Source organism: Vicugna pacos, chromosome 27 (genome assembly GCF_048564905.1).
Source record: "Vicugna pacos chromosome 27, VicPac4, whole genome shotgun sequence".
Lineage (NCBI taxonomy): Eukaryota > Metazoa > Chordata > Mammalia > Artiodactyla > Camelidae > Vicugna > Vicugna pacos.
In genome coordinates this window covers 25,076,821-25,102,080 of record NC_133013.1, presented here as the reverse complement: position 1 = coordinate 25,102,080, position 25,260 = coordinate 25,076,821, and the positions used below count along the sequence as shown (strand labels likewise).

The 25,260-nt window shown below is 49.8% G+C and overlaps 2 protein-coding genes across 10 annotated transcripts in view; both read right to left on the bottom strand.

The window, feature by feature from the left end:
• Positions 1-545: 545 nt before the first annotated feature.
• On the bottom strand, positions 546-11,808 carry MAN2C1 (mannosidase alpha class 2C member 1). 5 transcript variants are annotated; one of them, XM_072950978.1, is made up of 26 exons: positions 11,620-11,808; positions 11,238-11,363; positions 10,675-10,798; positions 9,445-9,515; positions 8,188-8,365; positions 7,703-7,892; positions 6,458-6,564; positions 6,160-6,270; positions 5,715-5,807; positions 5,468-5,602; positions 5,146-5,241; positions 4,897-5,042; positions 4,419-4,542; positions 3,925-4,046; positions 3,734-3,819; positions 3,454-3,609; positions 3,172-3,269; positions 2,903-2,997; positions 2,548-2,652; positions 2,280-2,436; positions 2,037-2,180; positions 1,545-1,654; positions 1,357-1,436; positions 1,075-1,223; positions 858-967; positions 546-694 (listed from the first exon to the last, which is right to left on the bottom strand). In XM_072950978.1, the coding sequence occupies exons 1-26, from the start codon at positions 11,733-11,735 to the stop codon at positions 592-594; spliced, it is 3,132 nt and encodes a 1,043-aa protein (XP_072807079.1). In that variant the 5' UTR covers positions 11,736-11,808; the 3' UTR covers positions 546-591. The 5 variants fall into 5 exon arrangements, with proteins under 5 accessions (XP_072807079.1, XP_072807077.1, XP_072807078.1 ...); XM_072950976.1 differs by having other exon boundaries at positions 546-785; positions 11,620-11,807; XM_072950977.1 differs by having other exon boundaries at positions 546-785; positions 5,468-5,584; positions 11,620-11,807.
• Positions 11,809-13,848: 2,040 nt separating this feature from the next.
• Positions 13,849-25,260, bottom strand: part of SIN3A (SIN3 transcription regulator family member A) — a 57,906-nt gene continuing 46,494 nt past the window's right edge. For all 5 annotated transcript variants that reach the window (XM_015243138.3, XM_072950973.1, XM_072950974.1 and 2 more), the window contains exons 18-21: positions 21,273-21,365; positions 20,327-20,421; positions 16,937-17,144; positions 13,849-15,130 (exon numbers count right to left, since the gene is read on the bottom strand). In XM_015243138.3, the coding sequence (XP_015098624.1) occupies positions 14,900-15,130; positions 16,937-17,144; positions 20,327-20,421; positions 21,273-21,365 (627 nt within the window). In that variant the 3' untranslated portion in view covers positions 13,849-14,899. The remainder of the gene's footprint in view (positions 15,131-16,936; positions 17,145-20,326; positions 20,422-21,272; positions 21,366-25,260) is intronic.

The window sequence follows — 25,260 nt, the reverse complement described above, 5'->3', positions numbered from 1 at the left end:
GGCCAAGTGTGAAGGGCCTGCTGCCCAGCCCTGGGGACGGGAGGGCCACTGCCTCAGCATGGCATACTGAGCCCCATTCCAGGCCTCAGGGCCCTGGCTCTCAGAGGACAGTCTGCCTCTGCAGGGACAGCCCTTCACAGGTGGTGCAGAGACCCCTGGCCCAGGCAGCCCAGGCTCCACATCTCCAGTCCAGGATTCCTCACAGCCGGCAGCTGCTCCCCTAACCTGCTCCAGACTAGTCAGTCCCCTCCTAGCAGGGGCCAGCCAGAACCCACCCGCTAGGCCTTCCCCAGCCCCAGGCCTTCCCCCCAGCCCCAGGCCCTCTGCCTGTGGACACAGGGGAACAACTTATCTCGTGGTCTCTTAGTCAGCTTATGGTCACTGAAATCCCCAGTCTCTCTCATGGGGGATGCAATCCAGACCGTGCACACACAGGTAACCGTAGATCTTGCCCCTGCCCCCAAATCCCTGGCGTAAAACCTTCCCCTCTCAAAGCCTGAGGATGGGTGGGCCCTGAGGGGAATAAGCAGGGGCTACTAACAGGGTTTCCAAGCCAAGGGTTTATTGTTCAAGAGGTGACTGAGCCTTGCTTCAGGCTGGGACGCAGAAATGAGGAGCCTCCAAAGCCTTCCATAAGCAAAACCCCATCCTCGGGGACTCAGTTCGGTGGGGGCTGCAGCACGAGCAGCAGGGACTGCACTTGGAAGGGAGAAAAGGTGAGCTTCAGGCGGGCGTCCTGAAGGGGCAGGGGGCCAGCAGGGTCGCGCCGCTCCAGGAGGTCACAGCTAGAGAACAGGAGGGGCCGTGAGGGTCCCGCGAAGGCAGGAATCCCACTCCTACCCCGCGCCCCCACTCACAGGACGGCCTCCTGAACTGGCAGCGACGTGTGCAGCCAGCAGTCGACGTGGCTGCCGTGGGCCTCGTACAGCCTCAGGACCAGCGTGCGGCCCTGGGGGCTGGTCTCTGCCTGCGGAGGGAGGCAGGCGGTGGGCGGTGCTGAGGCGGGCCCGGCCCAGGACCCCGCCCCGGCCCCCGGCCCCCAGCCCCCGCCGCGGCCCCCGCCGCGGCCCTTGCCTGTTTGACCGTCTCCAACACGACAGCGGGCGAGGACACCGAGAAGGCGCTCCAGGCTGCGGTGGGCGCCGGGCCCGGGGCGGGCAGCGCCAGCAGGGGGAAGTTGAGGCTGTAGGCAGCGGGGATAACGCCAGCATCTTGGAAGGAGCCTGGGTGCGAACCAGAAAGGGACGCGTGGTGGAAATGAGGGTAGGGGCGAGGGACGCCTGAAGTTTTCCCCACTGACCCTTGGGACAAGCGAGGCTAGGAAGGGCAGAGGGGCGTCGGGGCCGAGGCACTCACCCTTGTGCGGCATCAGCGCGTAGGTGAACTCGTGACGCCCCATGTCAACCGTGGCGTCAGGGGACTTAGGTGCCCGCAAGCTAGGGTGGGAAGGGTGGGTAAAGGCCGGGCTGAGCTGCTTAAGTTTTGGCCCAGGAAGACTGCGCCCCCACGCTCCCATGCCAGTGTCCCAGGGACACCCCACTCACAGTGAGAGGCTGAGGACACTGCCTCGTACTGACGCGCCGTACTTGCAGTCATTGAGCAGAGCCAGCCCAAAGCCATGCTCTGACAGATCCATCCAGCGGTGGGCCCACACCTGGAGGGTAGATCCGTAGATCCCAGACCCACTTGGTGGCCCCGCCTCCTCCTTGTGCTCCAGAGCTCCTGTCACCAGACTGAGGGAAGCTCTGGGACCACAGGATTGCATTCTAGCTCTCACTTATAGGAGGCCCTGCTCACACCACCCAACCTGTCTAAACCTCAGTTCCTCATCTGGAAAAAGGGGATAACAGTACTTAACCCACCGAATGGGCATGAGTGTCAAACTAAACAAAGCATTTAGCACAATGCCTGGTGCACGTGTTAGGAACCAGTAAATACTGATCATCACCTTCCTTCTCCTCACCCCATACCACACAACTAGTTTCTCCTCAGCCAGGGAGGATCCAAACCCCCACCCCCCCCACCCCATGTCAGACCTCAAATCGAGCCCAGTCCCAAGAAGTGTTGTAGTGGGTAGGCCTCTGCAGATGTCCAAACTGGACCTCATAGGTGGCCTGGGGGCTCCGCACACGGGCGGGGAACTCCACCTTCAGGAACTTGTGGGCCTCATGCCAGTGCACCTGAGGTAGGGGTGGGGTGCAAGGGGAGGGATGGGCCTGGGCTGGCCCCTCCTCACTAGCCACACCCGGGGAAGCTACCTGCCACCCTGCCCCTGCTACCTCGGTGTGGAAGCGGACATAAGGGCAGCCAACGTCCAGCACGACCTCCTGGCTGAGCCTACTGTTGGGGCTGATCTGCAGCAGGAACCAGGCACTGCCCCGCATGCCACCCTCAGTGCCCACTGCCAAAGTCCCTGCCTGGCCCAACACTGGCTTCCTGTGGAATAGGGGAGGGGAGGGAGGGAGGCGCTGAGCCAGGGAAGCCTGGTGGAGGGGGCCCAACACCCTTGTATTCCCACCACCACCCCAAGTGCTGTCCGCCCCGCACCGTGTTTCTAGGTGGTAGTCCATGACGTCCCATGCATCCCAGTACAGAGGGACGTCATCAAATAGTACGAACTGGTTCCCCACGGCGCCCTCAGCAATGGCCTCCCTAGAAGGACACGAGGATTGATATTTTACAACTCTGTGACCCTGGTCTCTTCAGCTGTTCCAGGTATGTGGGCAGGGTGAGTAGACCCAGGGGACAGGGGACTCCTAAACCAGCCTATCCCGCTCCATGTGTGGGTCCCAGTCCAGAGCCACTGGTGGGCTACTGTGGGCAGCTGTGGCCAGGGGACAGAGGGATTGAGGTCTGGGATCTGCCTGCCAGGCACTGGGAGAGGGCAGTGAGGGGTTAGCACCTGCCAGAGGCCACCAGCACCAGGGACGTCAGGTGGCCAGTTGGGTCCAGCCTCACCCGGATGATGCCGTTGTCCAGAGTCACAGAACCGTCAATCTTGGTGGGAGGGGGCCTTGAGGCTAAGTCTGCAGGGGCTTCCCACAACCAATAGCTCCCACAGCCCCAGCCCTTCCTTACCACTTGCTCCAGGCTGGGGAGCTCAGAACCCCCATGTTGTTAGGCACAGCCCGGGACAGCCCCCCACCACCACGGTGACGTGCCAGCACTCACCTCCTGCACAACGAACACAGGCTGCTGGGGCAGCAGGGGCTGCAGTGAGGCGGGGGTGGGAGCAGGAGCATAGCCCATGCTGGGCACTGTCACCAGGGCTGGGGATGAGGCCTGGGCATCAGTGCGGCCTCTCTGACTTCTCAGGAACCTTACTCGGGGTGGGGGTGGAGGGGGTGAGTAGTAGCTGTCTAGCCTGAGGCACCCCCAGCAGAGATCCTCGACTCTTGGTTTGGCCTTGATCTCCCTCCTGCCGTAGTAGCCACCCTTCTCCCAAGCTGGTACCTAGGCTGTGGGCCCCGCCAGGCCTGGGTAGGGCCAACACTTCCGTGCGCTTCCAGGGCAGCGTGTTGACAATGAGGAGGCCCTTGGGACCTGGCTCCCCAGCACACAGGGCTGCGGCTGCGGCGCTGAGCAGTGTGTTTCCATGGGAACGGATGTCTGGGGAGAGACTGGTCAGTCATGGCTGGCAGTGGGTCTGTATGATCCCTGGGTGTCCCACAGGGGACACTCTGAGCTCTGTCTTGAATGTTGCAGAGAGCAGTGGGGATGTTGCCTGTCTCACCTTCGTAGTGGCACATGGCCTCCTCTGCCACCAGCTGGATGCAGCTTCCAGTCACCACATCATGGAACTGGTTCAGGAGCAGGAGCCTGCAGGGGCCAAGGGCAGGGCTGGGGAAGGCTGGGAGGGAGGGGCAGCCACAGAGGTGTCTGGGGTGAGGTCGGTGGGTGGCAGGGGGCAGAAGCTGGGCTGACCTCCAGAGGTCCCGCAGCTGGGCCGCCGGGTATAGGAACTGGGCACTGCGGGCCAGGGCCAGGCTGCTGAGCAGCTCCACGTCGTGCAGGATCCGCTCACACTCCCGGTTCTCTTTCTTGATCTGAGCCCAGGGTAGGGGGATCAGTCTAGAATCTGTTCAAGCATCCCAGGACACCTTCCAAAGCCTTTCCTTGCTCAGACCCGGGATGGCTCCCCAAGGCTTCCTGGATAAAGCCTCTTATGGGTGATCTGCCCCAAATGCCTCCCACCTCTCCCCTAGCCCAAGCCCCTCCTCCTTCAGGGATGCTCAGTCCTTCCTCCTTCAGGCTCCTGATCCACCTGGCCTCCTGCTCTTCTCTCCTCTCAGCTCGTCTGTGGAACACAAGCCTCTTCCCCTAGGTCTGGGCTGGGTTCCGTCCCCTGCTCCCTCCTCTGACCCTCTGGGCCTCTCAAGGGCACACTCTCCCCGCCTGGCTCAGCCACCAGCTCTGACCTGGGCGTGGGTGGTGTAGGTGCCATTGTGTAGCTCCAGGAAGAGCTCCCCGACCCAAGTGCACAGCTGCCCCGAGTCCTTCTCCAGTGCTGAGAAGAGGCGCCCCGGAGAAGACAGCTGCACCCTGAGGGGGACCGAGAGCTTAGGTCTCCCAGCCTTGGCCACGTGACTCACCCTTCTTCCACGCAAGGGCAGACAAGATATCCAGCCCCGACTGACAGGGGCTGACCCCAGAAAGCTCCCTGTCCACACAAAGCCAGTTTGGGACACCCCAGGAGATTTCTCTTTCCAGTGGGTTTAAGCCCTTTCCCACCCTCGGCTTTTCCCCACCCTCCTCCCAGGGTAGAAGTTGGGAGGCGCCCATGGTCCAGGATTGGAGGGGGACAAGGTCTAGGGTAGGGGCTGGGCCCAGTGTTTGAGCAGAAGGAAGAGCTCCAGGCAAGGGCTGAGGGTGGGGCTGAGTGAGGCCAGGCCTGACCTGGGCAGCCCATCTGTATCGCACAGCCGCTTCAAGCGGTCCACCATGGTCTGGGTGGGGCCACCACCCCCATCCCCAAAGCCAAAGAGGAAGGCACTGTGGTTGGTCCGCCCCTTGTCCCGGTTTTTGGCCACGGTCTTCAGCACCTGGACAGGCGGGGCAGGTCAGCATGTGTCAGCTTAGGGCAGGATACCCAGCCCTGTCCAGCCTGCCCCCCATCCCCCACCTCGGCCATAGGTGCCCTCTCACCTCCTCCACACTGCCCTGCATTCCATATGAGTCACCAGGCGGGAAGTGGGCCAGCACACGGGAGCCATCCAGCCCCTCCCACAAAAAGGTATGGTGCTGCAGGCAGGGGACGGAGCAGGAAGAGAGAGGCCAGAATCAGGGCTGAGGCAGAGCCAGGCCTCCCAGACCTATCTCTGCCTGTTGTGTGACCCTGGGGGAGGCATGCCCTCTCTGGGTGGGGGTTGGGTGGTCTGTCCAGGACCCCTCAATAAGCCTGGAGAGAGATGAACAGGCCAGGTGGGACCCAGGCCCCCTCTGCCCCTGGCCCCTGGGGCCTGCTCACCGGGAAGGAGTTCACCAAGTTCCAGCTCAGTTTTTGGGTGAGGAAGTGTCTGATGCCACAGCTGCGCATGATCTGGGGGAGCTGTGCTGAGTAGCCGAATGTGTCTGGCAGCCAGAACTGTAGGGAAAAGGGCCTCTGGGGCACGGGTACCAGGGCTTTTGGCGGAGCAGCCACAGCCTCAGGCCCTCGTCACTCAAGGTCAAGCTCCAGCCCCATCTGCCCGCAGGCCAAGCAGCTCCCAGCCTACCTCGGAGCACATCTTCCCAAACTCCTGCAAGAAGAAGTTCTGTCCTTGCAGGAACTGCCTCACCATGGCTTCTCCACTGGGAAGGTTCCCATCCTGCAGGGAGGGAAGCAGGGGGCAGCCGGGTCAGCATCAGATGGGAACAGGCAGGGGCTCAGGCCAGCCCCACCCCATCAGGAGAAGCCAGGGCTCTGACACCAGGTTACAGCCAGTGCCCGGGAGGTGTCCATCTCCTGGCTGCAGGACCAACTGTCTGTTCCCGGAGCTGGGTCATACAGACAGCCTGTCACGGTGCTTAAGGCCCTCGTCCCCCATGAGTCCCAGGCCTTGGGATTCCGGGGACTAATCAGCGCCATCAGGGATGGGGCGTGAAGGGCCTGCAGAAAGTCATCAGCGAAGCTGAGGAGGGAAGGCATGACGGTACTGAGGGGCTGCAGACTGCACTTACCATCTCCACCCAGGTGCCCCCCACGGGCACAAACTGCCCACGGCAGGCGAACTCCTGGAGCCGGGCGTGCAGGCCAGGATAGTAGCTCTTTACCCACTGGAGCTGCTGGGCCTGTGGGACAGATGGGGCAGGAGCTGCACTAGGAGTGACAAGAACGCCCACCTGGGGCTGAGTACCTGGGACCCAGCGGGTGGCTGAGGGTGAGAAGGAGCCTTGCCCCTTAGGCCCAAGAAGCCCTCAGAATCTCACACTAGGACCTCCTAGGCTCCAGGTGCCCTGACACCGCTGTCCCTCTGACCTGGGAGCAGGCAAAGATGAACTCAGGATTCCGCTCCATGAGCTGAATGGCTGTTACCCAGCTCCGGGCACATTTCCGCACCGTCTCCTTGAAGGGCCAGAGCCAGGCTAGACAAGCAGGGGGACAGAGGGTGGAGAGAGAGTGGCAAGGAGCTGGGGGCTCCTCACAGATCTCCAGCCTCACCCCTGCCCCCCAGCACTCAACCAGGCCCAGCTTGGATCCCCGGAGGGTCATCCTAGCGTTCTCCCATCCCAAGCGCTTTCCCCTCGAAGTCCTGTGGCATTGCTCCTGAGCTGTCACTTTACATCACTCTTGCAAGATGGGAGTAGCGGCTGGGGAAAGGAGGCTGGCTGGGGCTATCAGGTCTATTTTACAGTGCAGGAAATGGAGGCCTCAGTCCCTGGACTAGCCTCACTCTGAGGTCTAGACACTCCCAGGGAGGATCCTGGAAGAGGCAGAGGGGTGAACCCTTCCCCTGCACACACACACTGAAGGATGTCCTGGAATACAGGGCACAGCTTCCCGAGATGGACCTGCCCAGGCCGGCCATCCTACATGAGGCATCACTGCCTCTCCTCTAACCTCTAGGCTCCTTACCAGGCCAGACCCCACATCCACCCTTTCGCACATCAAAGAAAGCCCTTGTTCTGTGGTTCAGAAACTTTAGCTGGATGAGAATCAGTACCTTGGGGAGTTTGTTAAACATGTAGATTCCCCATAAGCCTCAGGTTCAAAACTGAACTCCTGAACCCTTCCCTGGAAACCTCCCCCTATGCTTGAACCCCAATTTTAATTACTTCCACTTCTATATGAGGACTTGGGGACCCCCGTCAAACTCTTACTCATCCTCACTCAGTTCAAAAGTCACCTCTTCCATGAAGCCTTTCTTGAATTCCCCAGACCCAGCTGGGTTAAGTGCCTCTTCTGAGCTCCCCAGCCCTCCATACTTCCCTCCATCATGGCACTAACTGTGTCTGCCTATTTTGTGATCATCAGTCTCTCTAATCCTTACCCCCCAACATCTAGCATGGGGCCACATGGGGCATCAGATTATGTTGAAAGAATAAATGAAGCCACACCTAGCAAAGCTCACAGTCCATTCCCCTTGCCCCACTGTACAGATCGGGCAAACTGAAGTCCAAGAGGGGCAAGAACTTGATATGGATCATGCAGTGCTGCCAGGGCACAACCAGGGCTTCAAGGCCACTCCTGCTTCCCCAGCCAACCCATCAGCTGCTGCCCTACCTGTATCAATGTGGCAGTGCCCCACGGCATGGATGGTATGCTGGCTTTCACCTCCACGTTGGCCAAAGAACTTGGAGGCCAGGGCCTGGGCCACTGGGAAGGTCTCAGGCTGGGCAGGGTCACACACGTTCACGATCTGGTTGGCTGTGTACAGGGCCTGGAAACTGCGCTGGTTGTCCTCCCCAAGGCCCTGCAGCAGGGTTCTGTCCCTTACTCCCCATCTCAAGCAAGCAGAGTCTCCAAAACAAGGACCCAGCTGATCTCACAAGGGTTCTCAGCAGAGTTCCTCCCTACCTCCAACCCTTTGCTCCTGCTAATCCCCTCTTCGGCCGGCCTGCCTCCTCCCCTTTACACGGGGAAATCCTCCCAACACTCAGGTAGGCAGAAACTGCTCCTTATTCTGGATTCTCAGAGTCCCAACCCAAGAAATAGCTTGCCTGGAGCAGGGCTCCAGAGTGACCAGGGTGGGTGGGGGTGTCGAGTACCTTGGCCATGCCCAGCAGCAGCTCCAGATCGACCAGAAGCTTGTGGACATCCCGGTGGAACACGGCCAGCTCAGCCCGGCTCACCTGGAACATCTTCTCTGGGTCAGGGGCTGCGATCATGGATCCCTTTCCGGCCCCCAGGAGCCCATTGCAGGCTACTTCCACATAGAGAGTCAGGCTACAAATGTGGGGAGGCAGCCTCAGGCCAAGAGACTGGCAGAGGACTCTGGGGCTGGGAGAGGGAGGACCAAGGAGGCATCCAACAGACCCCTCCCCATGCATCCCCAAGATCTATCACCTAGAGGGTCCCACAGTATTTCAGCTGCATGTGTGAGAGGGTCACGGTAGAAACAACAGACTAATTCCACATTCTGCTGATAAGTGTTCTGATGAACGCTGGGGAGAATAAGCAGCCAAGTTTGGAACCGTGTGAATTGTGCTGTTGCTCAGCCTTTTATTTCCAAGGCTGTCTTTACAAAGCAGTGCCTTGGCCTTGGCACCCTCTTCATATTAAAAATACATGAGGATCTCCCAGGTCCAATCTTTCAGAGCAAAGACCCATCAGCCAGCATGAGGCAGGCCACTGTTTGCAGCAGCATGGCGGCCTGTGGTGATGTTCTACTGTCTTTAGGGAGCAAACATGACCTCCTTAGAGAAGCCTTCCATGACCCTCCTCCTACCCTTCTCCTTAGTCTGGAACAGGTTTCTCATGTTGAGCTCCCAGTGTTTTCTTTCAGAGCCCTCATTAGCTTTGTAATTATATAACTATATATGAGTCCTCCTTGCTGTCAAGGACCATTGTAGTGTTTGGAAACATCAGATACACAGTGTTCAATAAATATTATAACATATAATAATAATATCTAAGAAGAATTTTTGATGGTGTCATAAAATGCACATTATAATATAGAATGAATATCGAGTGAAGAAAATCAGGATGCAAAATGTCAAAGAAATACAAAGCTACGCCTGAAAGAATTCCTGAGAAGAACGCTGAGACGTTACCAGTGGGCGTCTCTAGGTGGTGAGATAATGGGGGAGCTATTTACTTCTTTTTGCTTTTCTGTCTTTAACACAAGAACGAAACATCTTTGTAGTCAGAGGGGAAAAGCCTGCCTTTTAAAGACAACTCTGAGATTTGAGGATGGTTGTGTGGAAGGCGGGTGTGTTTCTGAGATCACTCGGGGCCTCAGCTTCTCGCCCACTGGTGCCCTCTCCCCTACAGCACTGGTCAACCCAGTGCAGGGACCCACTCACCTTCGGGGGTCTTCTTCCTCCAGCTTGTCAGTCAGGACATAGCTGGTCTTCTCCCCTTCTTTGGTCAAACCCTGGTGGGGAGTAGAGTGAAAGAGACAGGGCCTGAGGCTTCTGGACAGTTCACATGAAGTACAAGCTGAGGGAGGCCAGGCCCCTCCACTGGGTCCCCAGCACTGGCTCCTCTCTCTCATGTAAGACCAAGATATCAGAGACCCCTGGTAGCAGGTGCCCCAACCCCTATGGCAGTCAGCAGCAAGATCACCAAATGGCACCTGTTTACCAGCAGAAAAGGCCACCAGTTTTGTGGGGCCTTAGGTAGGTGTCAGATCCTGGGTGGCTTCTGGTGGCTTCTGTACCCCTGAATAAGCATCAGAAGGGAAAGACAGGTTTGCCTCATTCCCTGCTATATCCCCAGTGCTTAGCACAGGGACCAGCCCAGAAAGGGCACTGAGGAGACATTTGCTGAGCCAGTGAAGGGAGGGAGGGGTCTGCCCTCTTTTTCACAGGAAGAAAAACAATCCTAACCTGAGACTGAGGCTTAGTCCTACTGGAATGGAAGCTGTGTGAACCCGCTTCCCAGTACACTGACCTCTATATATCCTAGTTTCTTAGTCTGTAAATGACCATAAAGACCTACCACACAGGATTATGAAGGTTAAACATGGTATGGTTGGATGCATGAACAAGGTACTTTTAATAGGGGTCTATCTGGGAAATTGGAGATGGGGTGGGAGAGATCCATTATTTCAGATGAAAAGGACTTTTTAAACTTTATGCTATCCAAAACTGTTTGAAAATCCCCACCTCTCTCTCCTGCCACTGACCGTCATAAGCATATACTACATATAATAAAAACCAGTTCATGAAAAACCAAAAATAAAAGATGATATAATCTGCAAAGCTACTACTCTGGTCCCTGGCCCCTAGTGAGGGGTTAATAAATAGATCTGCTGTACCTACTATTGTACTTGATTAGTTACTATTTTCAGCCCAGAATGGGAGGGTGACCAGTCAGTGGCAGGGTTGGTTTAGCACTAATTGTGTTGAGACCCATAAGCCATCCGTTCAAGTATGAGAAGGACCAATTACACAGGAGCCCGAGCAGCAACTTGCCCAGTCCTGAAATCCTGATATCACCCTGCAAGCAGAGCCCCTCAGCTGAGAGTGGCTGATCAGGGAGAGATCAGGTCTGAAATGTGGTCATACCTGACCTAGGGCAGGGGTCCTCACCTGGACAGGTTCCCCGTCACGCCACACCAGGCCTTCTCCATCACTTTCCCAGCGAAGGTGAACTTCCTGACCCACCCATGCCTCGGGGATGGTCAACTCCACCCGGAACCAACAGGTCCACCAACTGCAAGAGAACCACTGAGATGGGCCTAGGGGTTGAAGGCCTGTCTTTTTGACACACCTCCTTGGATCAAGGGTCAGCAGGGGCTTGAGACTTTCTCCAAGCACTTGCAGCATCACAAGGTATTCAGGTTTGATTCACAAGAAAGGAGCAACGGGGGTGTGCAGCAAGGTGAGGGAAAGAGGCAGAGAATGAGGGGGTCTGTGACCTGTCCCAGAGTGCCCTTCCTAAGTGGTGTCCAGGGACTGGGAGAAGGGAGGCAGTAAAAACTCTCCCATAAAGACTGAGGGACCAGGGAGCTGTTCCCAGCAGAGGGTGCTGCTCTGCCCCAGCAGTGGCTGTCTAGGGCAGAGAGCCGACAGTGGAGATGGGCCCTTAGGGGAGGTGAATAAGCCGGGAGCGGGGCCCCATTGGCCCTGTCCCGCTTCTGGGCGTTACCTACGTGGGTCCGAAGCTGTCGCCGACCCGCGCGGGGCGGAAGTCCTGCTGGACTGCCTCCTGGTAGGGAAGCCTCTCGGGCGTCAAGAAGCTGGAGAGCTCGGCCACTGGGCAGCTGTCTCCGAAGAGCCTGGGCGGGAGGAACAGGTGGGCGCGCGCCGGTGGCCCTCCCGGCGGGTGGGGACGCGCGTTCCCTTGCTCCACGGCGGAGAGGGCTGCACCACAGCACAGCCTCCCGCTACCCCTTCCTCTCGGGCCCCAGCCCTGTCCGCGGCGGGCACTTTGTCCCTCGGACCGGGTGGCCGCGGCTTGGGTTTCCCCCCGGAAGGGAGGCTAAGGCGCGTGGATGCGGCCGGCTGGCCGGCGCCTTGGGCGAGGGGCCACACCTGCCGCGGAGATTACAGTCGGTGAAGTAGAGTGGCGACACGAATTTCTCCACCCGCTCCAGCGTAGTGCGCCAGTGCTTCAGGGCCGGCGCCGCCGCCGCCGCCGCCATCGCCATCGCCGCGCGCTCGCTCCTCTCCCCGGAAGGCCCCAGGCGCTGCCCGCGCGGTCCACGGCCTGGAGCCAAAGGTTCCGGCGTCAAAGGGCGCCTCCCAGGCCCGGGCAGCTTTCCTAGGAACACCGGCGGCTCTCCGAAGCCCTGCTGCTCTGAACTTGGAGCAGGGAGCTGAAAGCTAAAAGCCGCGCTTCCGAGGGTCGTCTCTTAACTCGTCCGAGCTGGTGGACACTGGGCAAATCGCTACGTGAACTGCAAGTTTGACGCTTTGATACTGCAAAACGCCTGGGACGGAAACAGACTGCTAGGCACCACGGGCGGGAGCCTGGGCTGCTGCAGACGCAGGTCACCCAGTCTCAGAAGCTGCAAGCGGAAACCCCCTTGCGCTCCGGTCCCAGCCACGACCTCGCTATCTCGCAAACCTGTGTCTTAATGTGGAAAGAGCCGGGGAGCCAGGGGAGCCATGGACGGGTGCTTTCAAGCCAGTCGGCGGACATGTGTTAAATAGGGGAGGGCTTTGCATCCCAGTAACTTCAAGCTTCCTCTACTACAGATTTTACTTATATGGCTAACTGCCACCCATCACCAGAAACTGAAGATTTTGATAGCAGATCACAAACAGCATTCAAGATCCTAATAGAATAATGTATTTCACTACATAGGACTGACATGTTAGAGAAGCCATAATGCCAGAACACCTCCAATTTCATCCTCACGTTACTCTTAGTAACCTATTGGCAGCCTTTTCTGCCTCCTAGGACTGCTGAGTCCTTATCTATAAAATTATTAGGAAAAAAGTATATACACAACATGAGCCCTGATATTTTAATGGAAATACTGGCTAAGTCATTTAATACATTTCAAATGCAAATTGTTAGGAAAGTACATAATACCAATGTATGTTTTAAATATATGATTTAAAACATAGATAACTTGCTGCTATAAGACAGGCTGAGTTGAGCTTGGAGCTCAGATGTCCGAAGGCAGGAGGGATAAAAATGCTGCTTGTGAAACCCTGGCTGTAGGTGAAGCTCCCTTTTCTTCTGGTTGCACTGGTAGGTTGGGGTTTTCTCAACCAGCTCCAACCCTATCCTGACCTGCAAGTAGGTGCTCTGAATGTAACCCTATGCAGAGACAGCAACAACGGGAGCTGCCCGCTGGTCAGATCCCATCAATTGCCCCCATAATTACAAGTCAACATGCTCTTTCTTGAGCAAGCAGAGGAGGGGACAGGTGAGTTATTGCTGGGAAAACTTGAAGCTCTTTCCCCCAATCAGTATCACTCCACCTCCCAAGTCAGACCAGAGAATCCCCTCCCACAAGGCTTGCCACCCAACACTTTGGGGCTCAGAGTCTCCTGTGGTTATCCTGTCCTTCCACTGCCCACCCCCACCCCCGCAACAACAAAACATCTAAAATTAGAAAAGTCTACCATGTGTTTTGAAACTCCAGAAGCAAAAAATTGTGGTTTTGTGGTGGTGATATTGGGGATTTTTAATTAAAAAGCAAACAAAACCACATAAAACACTGTTGGGTTACTTTACAGCTATGACCAGGGTAATGGTTGCTGGAGAAAAATCCACCAGGGTACTGAGATGGCTCTGCTGGTCTTTGTTCAGTAAGTCCATGCTGACCACATATAAAAATTCTAATCACAGATGTTTAAATGTCTGCCAGTTTAAATTTATGTAATTAAAAAAAATATATATTCCATTTGCAGTTGCTAATGAAGTGTATCAAATCTTCTCCCTCCCAATCCCATTTATATCACACACTTTATACACACTTCTTTCAAATACTGGTTTGGTATTCAAGTTGTTCACCCTCATTTCCAGTAAGGATAAGAAAAAATAGAAGTACAAACCACATAGCTGGACAACTTACCCAAATATAAAATATTTCCAAACAGTTGAAATAAGGTGAGGGAAATACGTACTAAAAGAATGAATAATTCTATTTTTAAAATTTGAGATATTTTGATTTGGGACAAGTACAACTAAGGGGCCAACTATTGAAAGCAAAGTCCTGTTTTGTACCATAGATAAGGAACTGAAGCCCAAATCCCTGCTTCACAATAGTTCTCTGGTGAGGACAAGGGACTTGGGTTGAGAGTTTATTCCTTAAGTAAGAATCAAGCTTTATTTATTTACAAAAAAAAAAAAAAAAAAAGTTGGGGAAAGGGGGAAGACAAGTTTTACACAAAAGTACTACAATGGTAACTCCCTTTGGTAAAAAGTGTAATAAATGTCTTGTACATCTGTTCATAGATACTAAATCTGAAGCCACATAGAACTATGGTACACAAGAAGCTAGAGCAGTTAAGCTAGCACATCAAAGCATATTTCTTTTAATAAAAAAATTGACAGTATGTACATTATTTACAAAAAAAAAATCCAGGTTAAAATTGTGTGTGTGTGTGTGTGTGTGTGAGAGTAAAGCTGGTGGATGGCACTAGGGTAGACTAGTAAAGAAGCAGGTACAAAACAGTTCCACGGGAGCTAAAAAGGACGACTGATTTGAACTTGCTGAGGTTGAGAACCAGAGGAGAGAGGAAAAGGTAGGCAGCAAGGGGCTCATCAGGAATCAAATCCACAAGATGATCAATCCCAAAGCCAAACTGCAGGTCCCAGAGAGAATCTAATGGGTGATCTAGATGTGCTCAAGTGACCAGGAAAAAAAAAATCCAATCCAGTTTTTTTTTCCTTTTGGGGGAGAGGAAAGGAGCAGTGACCATCAGAGTTACAATCCATTTGAGCGTGGAGTCCTTCGCCAGCCTGTCTGTCAGTGCTTGCCCATCCAGTCAACGTGTGAACAGCATCTGGTGCCCTCACTGAAGGTCAGGCCCCAGGAGACTCCAGTCTCAGCTCTGCTGGTGTGTGCAAGCAAGCTGCATGTCTCTGTGCTTGCATGGATTTCCTTCCTCTCCAGGGCAGGCTACTACCCAAACCCCCCTGGGAAAAGTTCCAGCTCCAGCTTTATAAGGTATCCACGTTCCTTATATGTAGCCCACTTGGTGCCAGGTTGCACCAGCCACACACAGATCAGGTGACCGTGTCCCAGAGAGGCCCAGTGAGGCTTGAAAGGCATCTTCCTTGTTTCTTCAGTGTGTGTGAGTGCACGTGCCTCCTTACACACACCCCCTCAAGTTACCTGCTCTGGTTTTGCAGTTATGGGGCTTTGAACACTGCGCCGTATTTGACACGGTACTTATTAATGCTCACAAAGTGCAGAGTCTCTGTGTCACAGGTGGTGGTGCAGGGCACCAGGCCCTCCAGCCCCTCACCCATGAGCCACTTGCTGGTCTCCGCTGCCATTTCACGGGGCACATGCTCCTTGGTCCATTTATCTACCCAGGCCTGGAACCTCTGATGTAGCCGCTTGCTTACACGCTCATGGGACTGCAAAATAGAACAAGGGAAAAAAAACCCATGAACTAGGACCAAAAACCCTTCAAATACAAAGCCTAATTTCCTTCTAAAGCAGCAGAGGTAAGAAGTGGGCTCGAGTCGCTGATACCACTGGAAGTTAAAAAAAAAAAAAAAGGCAGTAAGAGTCTCTGCTTAAAAACGAAAATTGAAAGACTTAAGAACCTAGAGCATGCAAGGAGTTAGAACCCGTAAAGCCTCCAAAGCAATGCCAACACGGGGTGTGGGCAGAACCAGCTCAGTGCTGCCCAACTGTGGCATGCACCAGTATCACAGGGAGGGCGTCGGGGGAGACACACAACCCTTGATAAAAACCACAGAGTTCCTTGTTTCCAACAATCTGCATTTTTAAACTAGCAACCCAGCTGATTCTAATGTACCCCGAGTGAGACATGAGTTGAGACTGTCGGTCATTTCTGTCAGCATGGCATCCCCGTCTAAGTAGGACAGCGCAAGGCAAAGCTGAGAACCCACTCTCCCTTCCTGCTCTTACCTCCCCTGCTCAGCAGAGTGCTGAGCGCAGCAGGTCTTCAGTGGAGGTTTCTGTTCCTACCTACGCATCTGGTACATACTTACTGGTGCAAGGTGGAGTAGGGGGACACAAATACAAATCAGGTGTTACCCAGTTCCCCAAATCATTTAAATCAGAGACATGCAGACATACAACACACAGCACCATGAGAGAAGTACATTAGCCACCTACCCTTGGCTCCCACTTGAATGTTTTGTAGTCCTTTCAAACTTTCAATGTACCTCAAAGTCCAAGCCACGCCCTACGAGACTAAGTAATGTGGCCTCTGCCCAGCCGTCCAGCTTCACAGATGCCACTTTCCCATGGCTCGAGCCACACTGATGTTTTCAGTTTCTTGAATATGCCAAGTCCTTTCCCCCTCTCAGCCTGGTACTTGTTTCCTTGGCCTAAAAAGTGCCAACCTCCCAACTCTTCACCAGGCTGGATCCTGGTCAGTGTTCAGGCCTCAAGCATCACCTCCTTGGAGAGGTCTTCTCCAACAAAAGCAGTCACCTTTGATCACTTCACCAGGTTTCCTTCCTTGGTGGTGCGTGTGTTCACACTACATTACATGCCCTACCTCATGGTTGTAGTCCCAGAGCCTGGCACACAACTGTACCAGGATTTTCACAACTGAGGCAGCTTGTGAAAATAGGGTTCATACAAACACTACCACCTGAAATGTAAATGCTGGGAGCAGCTTCACTGGAAGGTGCCACCAGCTGTTATAGATTGAATTACGTCCCCACAAATTCGTTATGTTGAAATCCTAGTCTTCACCCTCAGAATGTGACCCTATTTGGAAACAAGGTTGTAGCAGAAGTAATTAGTTAAGACAAGTTCATACTGTAGTAGGGGGGACCCCCTAGTCCAATATTAATGGCATCTTTTAAAAAGGGAAATTTGGACACAGGCACACACGTAGGGAGAACGCCATGTAAAAATGAAGGCAGAAATCTGCAAGCTAAGGAATGCCAAAGATCGCTAGCAAACCAGCAGAGGCTCCAAGAGGCATGGAATAGCTTTTCCCTCACAGCCCTCAGAAAGTTCAAAGCAACTCTGCCAAAACTTCAACTTTGGACTTCTAGCCTCCAGAACTCTGAGACAATAAATTTCTGTAGTTTAAGTTGCCCAGTCTGTAATACTTTGTTACAGCATCCTTACTCAACAATTCTCAAACCCAAGAGAAACAACCAGAAGCCTCCGGGGCAAGCCTCCCCTGGCTGAGGAGGGAGGAGTGTGGGGAAATTCCAGTTACTGGTTCTCACCTGATGAGCCCGGAGCAAGGCGGTCCTCCGATACATGTAGTCCTCGGACTTGATTACATAAACCATCTTATAGGAATTCAGTTTGAATCTACACTCCAGCTTATCCAGGCTGTCTGCATTCTCCATGGCCTTCTTGCTGTTTCCTTCTTTCCCTTCCTTTTCCTGCTGCTCCCGCCCACGCTGACACTTCCGGATCCGCCGCAGATTCCTACAAAGGAGAAAAAGCCCTGTGGGATGAGAGCTCGTCCAGACACGTTCCCACGACTGCCCCGAAGGAGCGTTCTTTGTTGCATGCTTTCACCGCACGTATCACAGTTTTATTACATACATTTAAAAAATGTTCACTGGTTTCATTGTTTAAAAAAAAAAAATCCAACTGCAGAGATACACAGAATGAAAAGCAGGAATTGTCAACTACCCCCTACCCCAGTTCTCAGAATCTCACTTGCCTTGGCACAGGTAGCCACTGTTAGCAGTTATGATTTAAAATTTTCTAGGTCTCTCTCAATTTTTCACTTAATGTCATGAAGATTTTTTCACTTCACTACACATAGATCTGTGTCATTTTCTTTAACTGCTATAGAGGAATGTACCTTAATTTAACCATTCCTTAATAGGAATCAATCAGGGTTCTTCACCTGAACCACAGAGCACAGAAAATTATTTAAATGTCTATTTTTTCAATTCTCCCAAAGATGGTACATAACTAGTGCTATTCCACATACGTAAGAAAAGAAGATAATTCACATCAAAGGATGCCTTGGAGGGTATTTAGAACTTAATTCCCTCCCACAACAAGCAGAGAAAGGTTGTCAGCTAGACAATTATGTTGTTTCCTACACTTTGCTATTAAAAACACCTGCTGCAGTGAATAGCCTGGTATGCACACATTTCGGTAGGACAGCAGTTCTTTGGGCCAAGGACTCTTGAGGGCCTCCAAGGCCCTTTTCAGGAGATCTGTAAGATCGAAACTATCTTCATAATAATACTAAAATAGTATTTGTCTGTCTTTTTCTTTTAAACTGTGTTAACATTTGAATTGGCAGTGCAAGAATGGTGATATATTTATATTTATATTTGAGGTGGTGACACCAATCTGCCCTTCTCTAGCCATGTACTGGCCATTAAAAAAGGAAAGCTGGTTTGACTTAAGAATGTCCTTGATGAAGCAGTAACATTTATTAAATCCCAGCCCCTTAGTTCACATCTTTTTAATATACTGTGTGCTGAAACGGGAACTACAAACAAAGCACGGTTGTGTGCCAAGCACAATGGGACTCATGAAGAAGAGTCCTTGAGCACTTGAGCACTGTGGAGATACAAACGGAGCACCATTTTCACCTGTACTTAAAGATGTGTCTGATGAGGTCAATGGCAATATTAATAAGTGTGATGGGGGGATATTGTAAAATGAAAATGTGTCAACATTTGGTAGGTCTGCATAATTTAGTGAATCAATATTGCTGAATAACCAACTGCATGAAGTTATAAAATCATGCATGAAAAAATTCAAAGTACAAGATAAACCAATGCATTCTGACATAACTGCATGAAAAGCCATTGACATTTTCAATGATACTGCAACTAACCTTTAAGAAACACCACGTGGAGAGTTTTGTTGTCATATCAAAGAATATCCACAATTATCTGAAAGGATGTGAAAATATTTTTTTTTCTAGCTACATTTTTCAGTAAGGCCAGATTTTCTTCACATATTTCAACCGAACAACATAGTGCAACAGACTGAATGTACAAGCAGATATGGGAATCCAGCTGTTCTTCTATTAAGCCAGACATGACACAGATTTACAAAAGTGTAAAGCAATGCCACTCTTTTCACTAATTTCTTGTTTTGAAGCAGCTTTTCATTAAAATATTATTTATGATAACATAATACATTAGCAGTTATTTTTAAATGAATTCATAAACATTAAACATTTCTCAGTTTAATTTCTAATGTGGAAAATATTACTAGATATAATCCACATAAACAAAAATTTTGGGGGGTGCTCAATCTTTAAGGGTGTAGAGGGTCTCAAGGCCAAAAAGACTGAGAAAAACCTCAGTTTTAACAGGTAGAAGGCAAATTATTAAAAAACCAAAGTTTCAGAGTAAAAGCCCCATACATTTTAACCACCCTGCCTCTAGAATGATTGTATCAATATTTCCCCCCAAGGTATAGGAAAGTACCTTCCCCCTTCCCCACATCTTCTATAACACAGATTGCAAATCTTTTAAAAAACTTTGCAACTTGGTGAGTAATACACGATGTTATGTTTATCTGCACTGTTTCATAAGCATAGAGGCTAAGTCTGCTTTACTGAGACAGGGGCCTGGCACAGAGCAGCTGACTGAAGTCTGCTAAGTGAGTCAATGAATGCAAAAACCTGGCAGGGCCCTTGCGTTCACACCCCTTTCCGGGTTCCGACTAGGATCAAGTCTAATAATGCTAGGATAATACCTTTCTGGAAATGTAATACGAGATTTCAACTCCTGAACTTGAGGGAAGGAAGAAAGCCACTCTATCACAGCAAAACCTATTTTCTACTTCTGAAATTTTCTTCCTTAACCAGCATTACAATTCGCCCATATACAGGGAGGAGGAAATATTTAAAATTCTGTGAAGAGAGCAGGCCTAAGACTGCTATCCTTTGAAAACCCTGCTTACAAGGTTGTCCCTTGGCTGGTTCTGGGCTTTTGGATTTGGGGTTTCCACCATTCTCTGAATGATAAGAATGGCTCACTGTACCTAAACAGTTTGTACAAAATAAGTGGTTTATGATGAAAACCTGCTTTCTTTCTGGGAGTCTGGAATTTTCGTACAAACAAGGCAGAGAGTGCCTACAGGATGAACATCCAATAAAAACTCCCAGCACCAAGTCTCCAACAAGACTCCCTGGTAGACAGCATTCCAAACATATTGTCATAATTTGTTGCTGGGAGAATTAAGACTGTCCTCGTGACTCCACTGGAAGTCACAGACTCTTAGAAGCTTGCGCCTGGCTTCCTCTGATCCTGTCACGAGCACCTTTTCCCCTTTGCTGATTTAGCTTTGTATCCTTTTGCTACAATAAACCGTCACTGTGAATATGACTATGCTGAGTCCTACGAGTCCTCCTAGTGAATCATCAAACCTGGGAGACTCCAACACACATTCCTATCTGACACCAGGCAGTCACTGCTGATTCCTAAAACTCTCATCTCCCTGATGCTTTTGGCACATGCTCCAGGTAAGCTCATAGTGGAACAACCAAACAAATCTTGAATTAGTATCCTCAGCAGAGCAATAAATAGAGTAAGTGAAAACCAAGAATCTGAAAATCATTTAACTCCCCATTCCTCAACCACGCACAAGTGTGACATTGTGGATACGTGACTTGGTTCACTCACCTCGGGAGAAACACTGGTTTCCGAGCCAGATGCTCACGAAGCTCAGGAGAGGTAGTATCAGAATTCACATATCGCTCCACGTAGTCTGACCAGCGCTGGGATTGTGAACACAAAAGCGGAGGTGGGGAGAGAGCACAAAAACTGAACTCCAACCTCATCACGTATTCTAGTAAATTCTATGATTCTATGTCTGAACTACTTAAATTTCAAGAGCAAAAAAAGCCTCTTTCTAGAAACACAGCTTTAAAATTCTGTGAGAACATAAAACTTAAAGTTTCTCTGAGATACTTAGAAGTTACCAGAAGTCATAAATGCTCACTGACAAGTTTTATTTCCCCACAGAGGGTTTCGTTAACGAACAAGATGTGTTGTGGCAAATGTTTGAAAATCAGTATCTTTCACATTAAAATCTGAGTTTCTGGTATCTCTTTAAAAAATGTAAAGATTTGGCATTCCCATAAAACAAGCCTCCCCCCTCGTCCATATGCCCCCAACATCAGATGCGTGGCCTGCTCTCTCACTAATATCACCTGCTAGACCCAGCTGTGACAACCAGCTCACTTCCTGTCTACTCAGTGGGGTTGAGAACTCCTGGCTCCATTGAACCCAATGAAAAGTAAACATCACCCAACGAGTCAAGATGATCCTGGGCAGATGGCACCTCATTTGTTGTTTCTTATGCTTTAGGAGAAAAACGAGAAAGCTGCCAACAATGAGAGAGCTTAACTGAGAGCTAAATGAGACTGCCACCAATCCTAAATACCTGCCACCAGGCAGTCCTTTTCTTCAGCCGAGGACATGGCTGGAAGGACCTGTCCTTTAAACATCAGGTCCTGACCCTTAAACAGGCTGAGGCTGTCTGGGCCTTCTAGAAGACAGTCCCTGGGCAGACTCTCAGAACATGACGCATGCTCAGCACGCAGTTTCTACAGTAACTCATCCATACCTCTGCTTCTACAGGGTCATCCGAGTTCTCCTCTTCCGTGTCCAGAAGCTCAATGGTCAGCTGAACTTGGCCTTGGCTCTGAATGAACATAAGCTGCAAATAAGAAACCTGAGTGTGAACAAAAGACCATCTCCAAAGCTGTAATTAGCTTCTTAAGGGTTGAGCATTGGGGAAGCAATAAAGTTGTACAACTCTGCTCCAACTGAAGACATGAGAAAGCTATTCAAAAACTTAGGAGGTGGTAAAAAAGGCAAAGGCCCAATCTTGCTAGCAGCAAAGTGAAATATTAGAGCAAGAAGCATCATTTCACATTTCATACTTCTTGAATTAGCTAAAATAATAATGTCAGAAAGAGTGGTTAAAAGCCAGAACCATAAAATGTCAATGCTATGTCCCTTGATAACCCATTTATGGGACCTAATATGAAAATGCATACAGGTATACAGTGTTTTTAAAAGAAGAAAGAAGGGAAACCTCTCATACTGCAGTGAAGTGGAAAACATCACACAGCAGAGAGCAGCAGTCAGACTTCCACTGCAACAGAGGTCACACACACCAGGAGGTACGGAACTCAAAACGTCAACATATTAAGGAGTCATTTGTTGCAATGGTACTATCATATTTGAAGTTCCTGAAATTCTGAGTTGTGCTAATATCATTATGATTTTTTAAAAAATTCATATTTAAAAGCAATACACTGATAGAGGCAAAACCAAGTCATGGTTTGTACAAAAGTATTAAACAGTGAGGGCACATGGATCTCCCCTTTCAGAATCCTAGGATTCTCAATGCCTTAAGATCACTATTGGAATCACATGAAGATCAGAGATTAGAAGAAAGCTTTAGAATTGCTTATTTCAACCTTCTTCATTTTACATAAAGAAAAACCTAAAACCCAGAGAGTTATGACTTCTCAAGGCCACACAGCTAGTCAGTAAGCAAAATGGACCAGAAGCTAGTTCTGGCTCACAGTTCTTCTGGAGAAGAATTTAAAAATTCCTATTTGCTAGTAAAACTTAAAATGTGGGGGGAAGGTGTGCTCAGGGGTAGAGTGTGTGCTTAATTAGCATGCATGAGGTCCTGGGTTCAATTCCCAGTACTTCCATTAAAAAATAATTCAAATAAATAAATCTAATTATCTCCCCCCAAAAACAAAAAAATAAGTTTTTTCATGTATGAGTGAAGCATAATGAAGCATTATGCTGTACAGCAGAACCTGACACAACATTGTAAACTGGCTGTATTTCAATAAAAAAAAAAATATAAATGTCGTAAGAACATAACACACACATACAAATGCAAACATAGTTACTTCCCAAACAGATACAAAAAAAACTACCCCCAGGAACTTGCTAACTCCCTGGATCTAGGATGACCCTGCGTGTCAGGTCTGTCCTACTATTATAAGGAAACTACCTCTCAAAGTAATATTGAGAAGACAGTCTCCACTCTACATGCTTAAAACTAAACTCAATTTCACCCCAGCAAGTTCCTCACCTGTCTTATTAGGTCCTTTATCATATGTTCACCCCAACTCTCTGACCTCTGCACCCACTATCCAAGTCTTGCCTAGCTTTATTATTAGACTGCCCACATCCATTATCCAAATATGGTAACTGCCTCCAGTTGTAAACGTGGCTATGAAGATTCTCTCCCATTTGGATCCCTCTCTCTAGACACCTCCTTCGCCAATATCCTATGCTTCATTTAATGAACACAGAGTCACTGAGTGTCCTCTACTTGCCAGCCAGGGGCACACTCAGGAGAGAACCTGGTTTCTTGCTTGGAGGAGCTCAATTCAGCAAAGGAATCAGGAAGATAAACAATTATGTTGCAGGAAAATAACAACAAAGGTACCAGCCTAGAGACACGGCAATATTCTGTGGGAGTAAGTAATCCCGTCAGTGAGCTGAGAAAGGTGTCACTTCACTGAAGTGACACTCAGCTGGGCACTGAAGGACAAGCGGAAGACCAATCGATTTCAGAGAACTCATGACAAGGAAAATCTTATCTTTAAAAGTAACTTTAAAAAGAACAACAGCCCCTCTCCTTTCCTTCAAAAGGTGAAGGATATGAATAAGCAATACACAGAAGAGGAAAAAGAAATGGGTTACGCAGGAAACAGGGAAATGTGAACTAAAGTAATACATTTTTCTAATCATCTAATTCAAAAATAAAGAAGTCTGATAATACTAAGTGTTGACTAAGAATAGGGAAACAAATGCTCTTATCAAAGTGCACACTGGCACAGCCTCACTTTGCAGTGTAGTATGACAATATCCACTAAAATTTAAATTTTAAAATATTCATACCCTTCGACCCAGGAATTCCACTTGTGTCCCTACCCTAAGCAAACACTACCACGCGCACACAAGGATGTGAGTACAACAAATGCTGTTCAATGCAGCACTATTTGAGATTGTGAAAAATGGAAATAGTTTAAAAGTTCACCATAAAGGAATGGTTTATTGAAAACTATGGTACCTTCATACTGTTAAGTATGACACAGTAGTTGAAAAAACGAGCTGGATCTATATAAACCAAAATACAATCAATTTTAAGACATATTAAGATTTAAAAAAAAGCAGAATGTAAAACATGCAGTCTAGTCTAAATTTAGTAATATATTTCTACATACATATGTATATGTAAACACACAGAAAAGGGTCTGAATGAATATACACAGAACTAAACATGTCCGACTTTTAAAAAGCACTGCAGAATATGCACAGGAAAACTGAAGGGAGGAGGCTGGAGGTGGCAGGGGGGCAGGGGATCTGGAGGGCTGCTTAAGCTTAGCTTAATGCTAATACTATTGCACTTTATTCTCTAAACATTCTAAAGAAAAAGATCACTGTGGCGACACAGTTTTCCTGGTTACCAAGCCTTCTGTTCCTGCTGCTCCTTCTGCCACTCTGACAGCCATTCTTATCTACAGGGTGAGTCTCGAGTCTACCCTTTCCCGATAGGTCCCCACCACACAACTGAATACTGTTAACTCACTGTGGGTGGGGCTGGTAATTCTGTTCGCCATGAGAGTAAACACTCACTTAAAACCTTGAAAAGTTTAGGGAATCTCTTCTGCAGTGGGAAAGCCCTCAGGTAGTAGAACATTAGATCTGAGACTGAACTAGAAAACTCATTTCCAGGTCTTCTAAGATTCTAAATTAAGCAACAGTACAGGTGATAGGTTAGAAACTAAAGACAGCTGAAGTAGAAGCAGACAACTACATGAACAATTTGAGGGTCAGATCATAAAAGTTTATGGAACATGCCCACTAAGGTCAAACTCTGATGCAGCTTAGCTCTCTTAGCTTGGCCAACTCTGAACCTCATTCTGGGCCACCTAACCCTGCCCCTCTTCCGTTAACACACACAGGCTTTGTTCAACTATACATATTTATTTCATAGCTGAAACCATCATACACATGGTTTTGTGTCCTTTTATTTGTTTCAGTATTTTTATAACTTATCATTAACATTTAAGAGCTGCAAAATATGCCACCCAGCATTCACACAATAGGCTGCCTTAACCATTCCCATACGGTTGGACACCTAGGTTGTTTCCAGCTATTTGCTTTTCTAATGAGCTATTATAATGATGGAAAACTGGAAACAACCTAAATGTCCAACCAGACAGGTGTACTTTTCTATAAAATGAAATACCGAATAGTCACAGTAAGAGATGCTGAAGACCTGCAGTGTTGCTAATTGAGCAAAATAAGTTACAAACCATTTTGCCCAGTATAATCTCTTTCAAAATATACATAAGCATAGAAAAGTTAAAAAATGCAATGAGTGATTATTTCTGGGAAGAACTGTAGGTGCCTAGTTTTTCTTTTCTCTACATTTCCCATCTTTCCTACAATAATCACGGATTACATGTTTAAACAGTAATACTTACAAAGTATTATAATGTGAAAAAAATGCCCGGAGGAAAAAAGCAGAATACAAAATTGTAAAAACCATATATAAGAACTAATTTTTT

Excerpts from the sequence above, each read along its gene's own strand:
- MAN2C1 (XM_072950980.1), bottom strand. The coding sequence starts at position 11,735 with ATGGCGATGGCGGCGGCGGCGGCGGCGCCGGCCCTGAAGCACTGGCGC. Across the intron at positions 11,364-11,619 it reads GACTGTAATCTCCGCGGCAG|GCTCTTCGGAGACAGCTGCC; the intron begins GTGTGGCCCCTC and ends CCTCCCGCCCAG. Across the intron at positions 6,271-6,457 it reads TCATCTTTGCCTGCTCCCAG|GCCCAGCAGCTCCAGTGGGT; the intron begins GTCAGAGGGACA and ends TCTGTCCCACAG.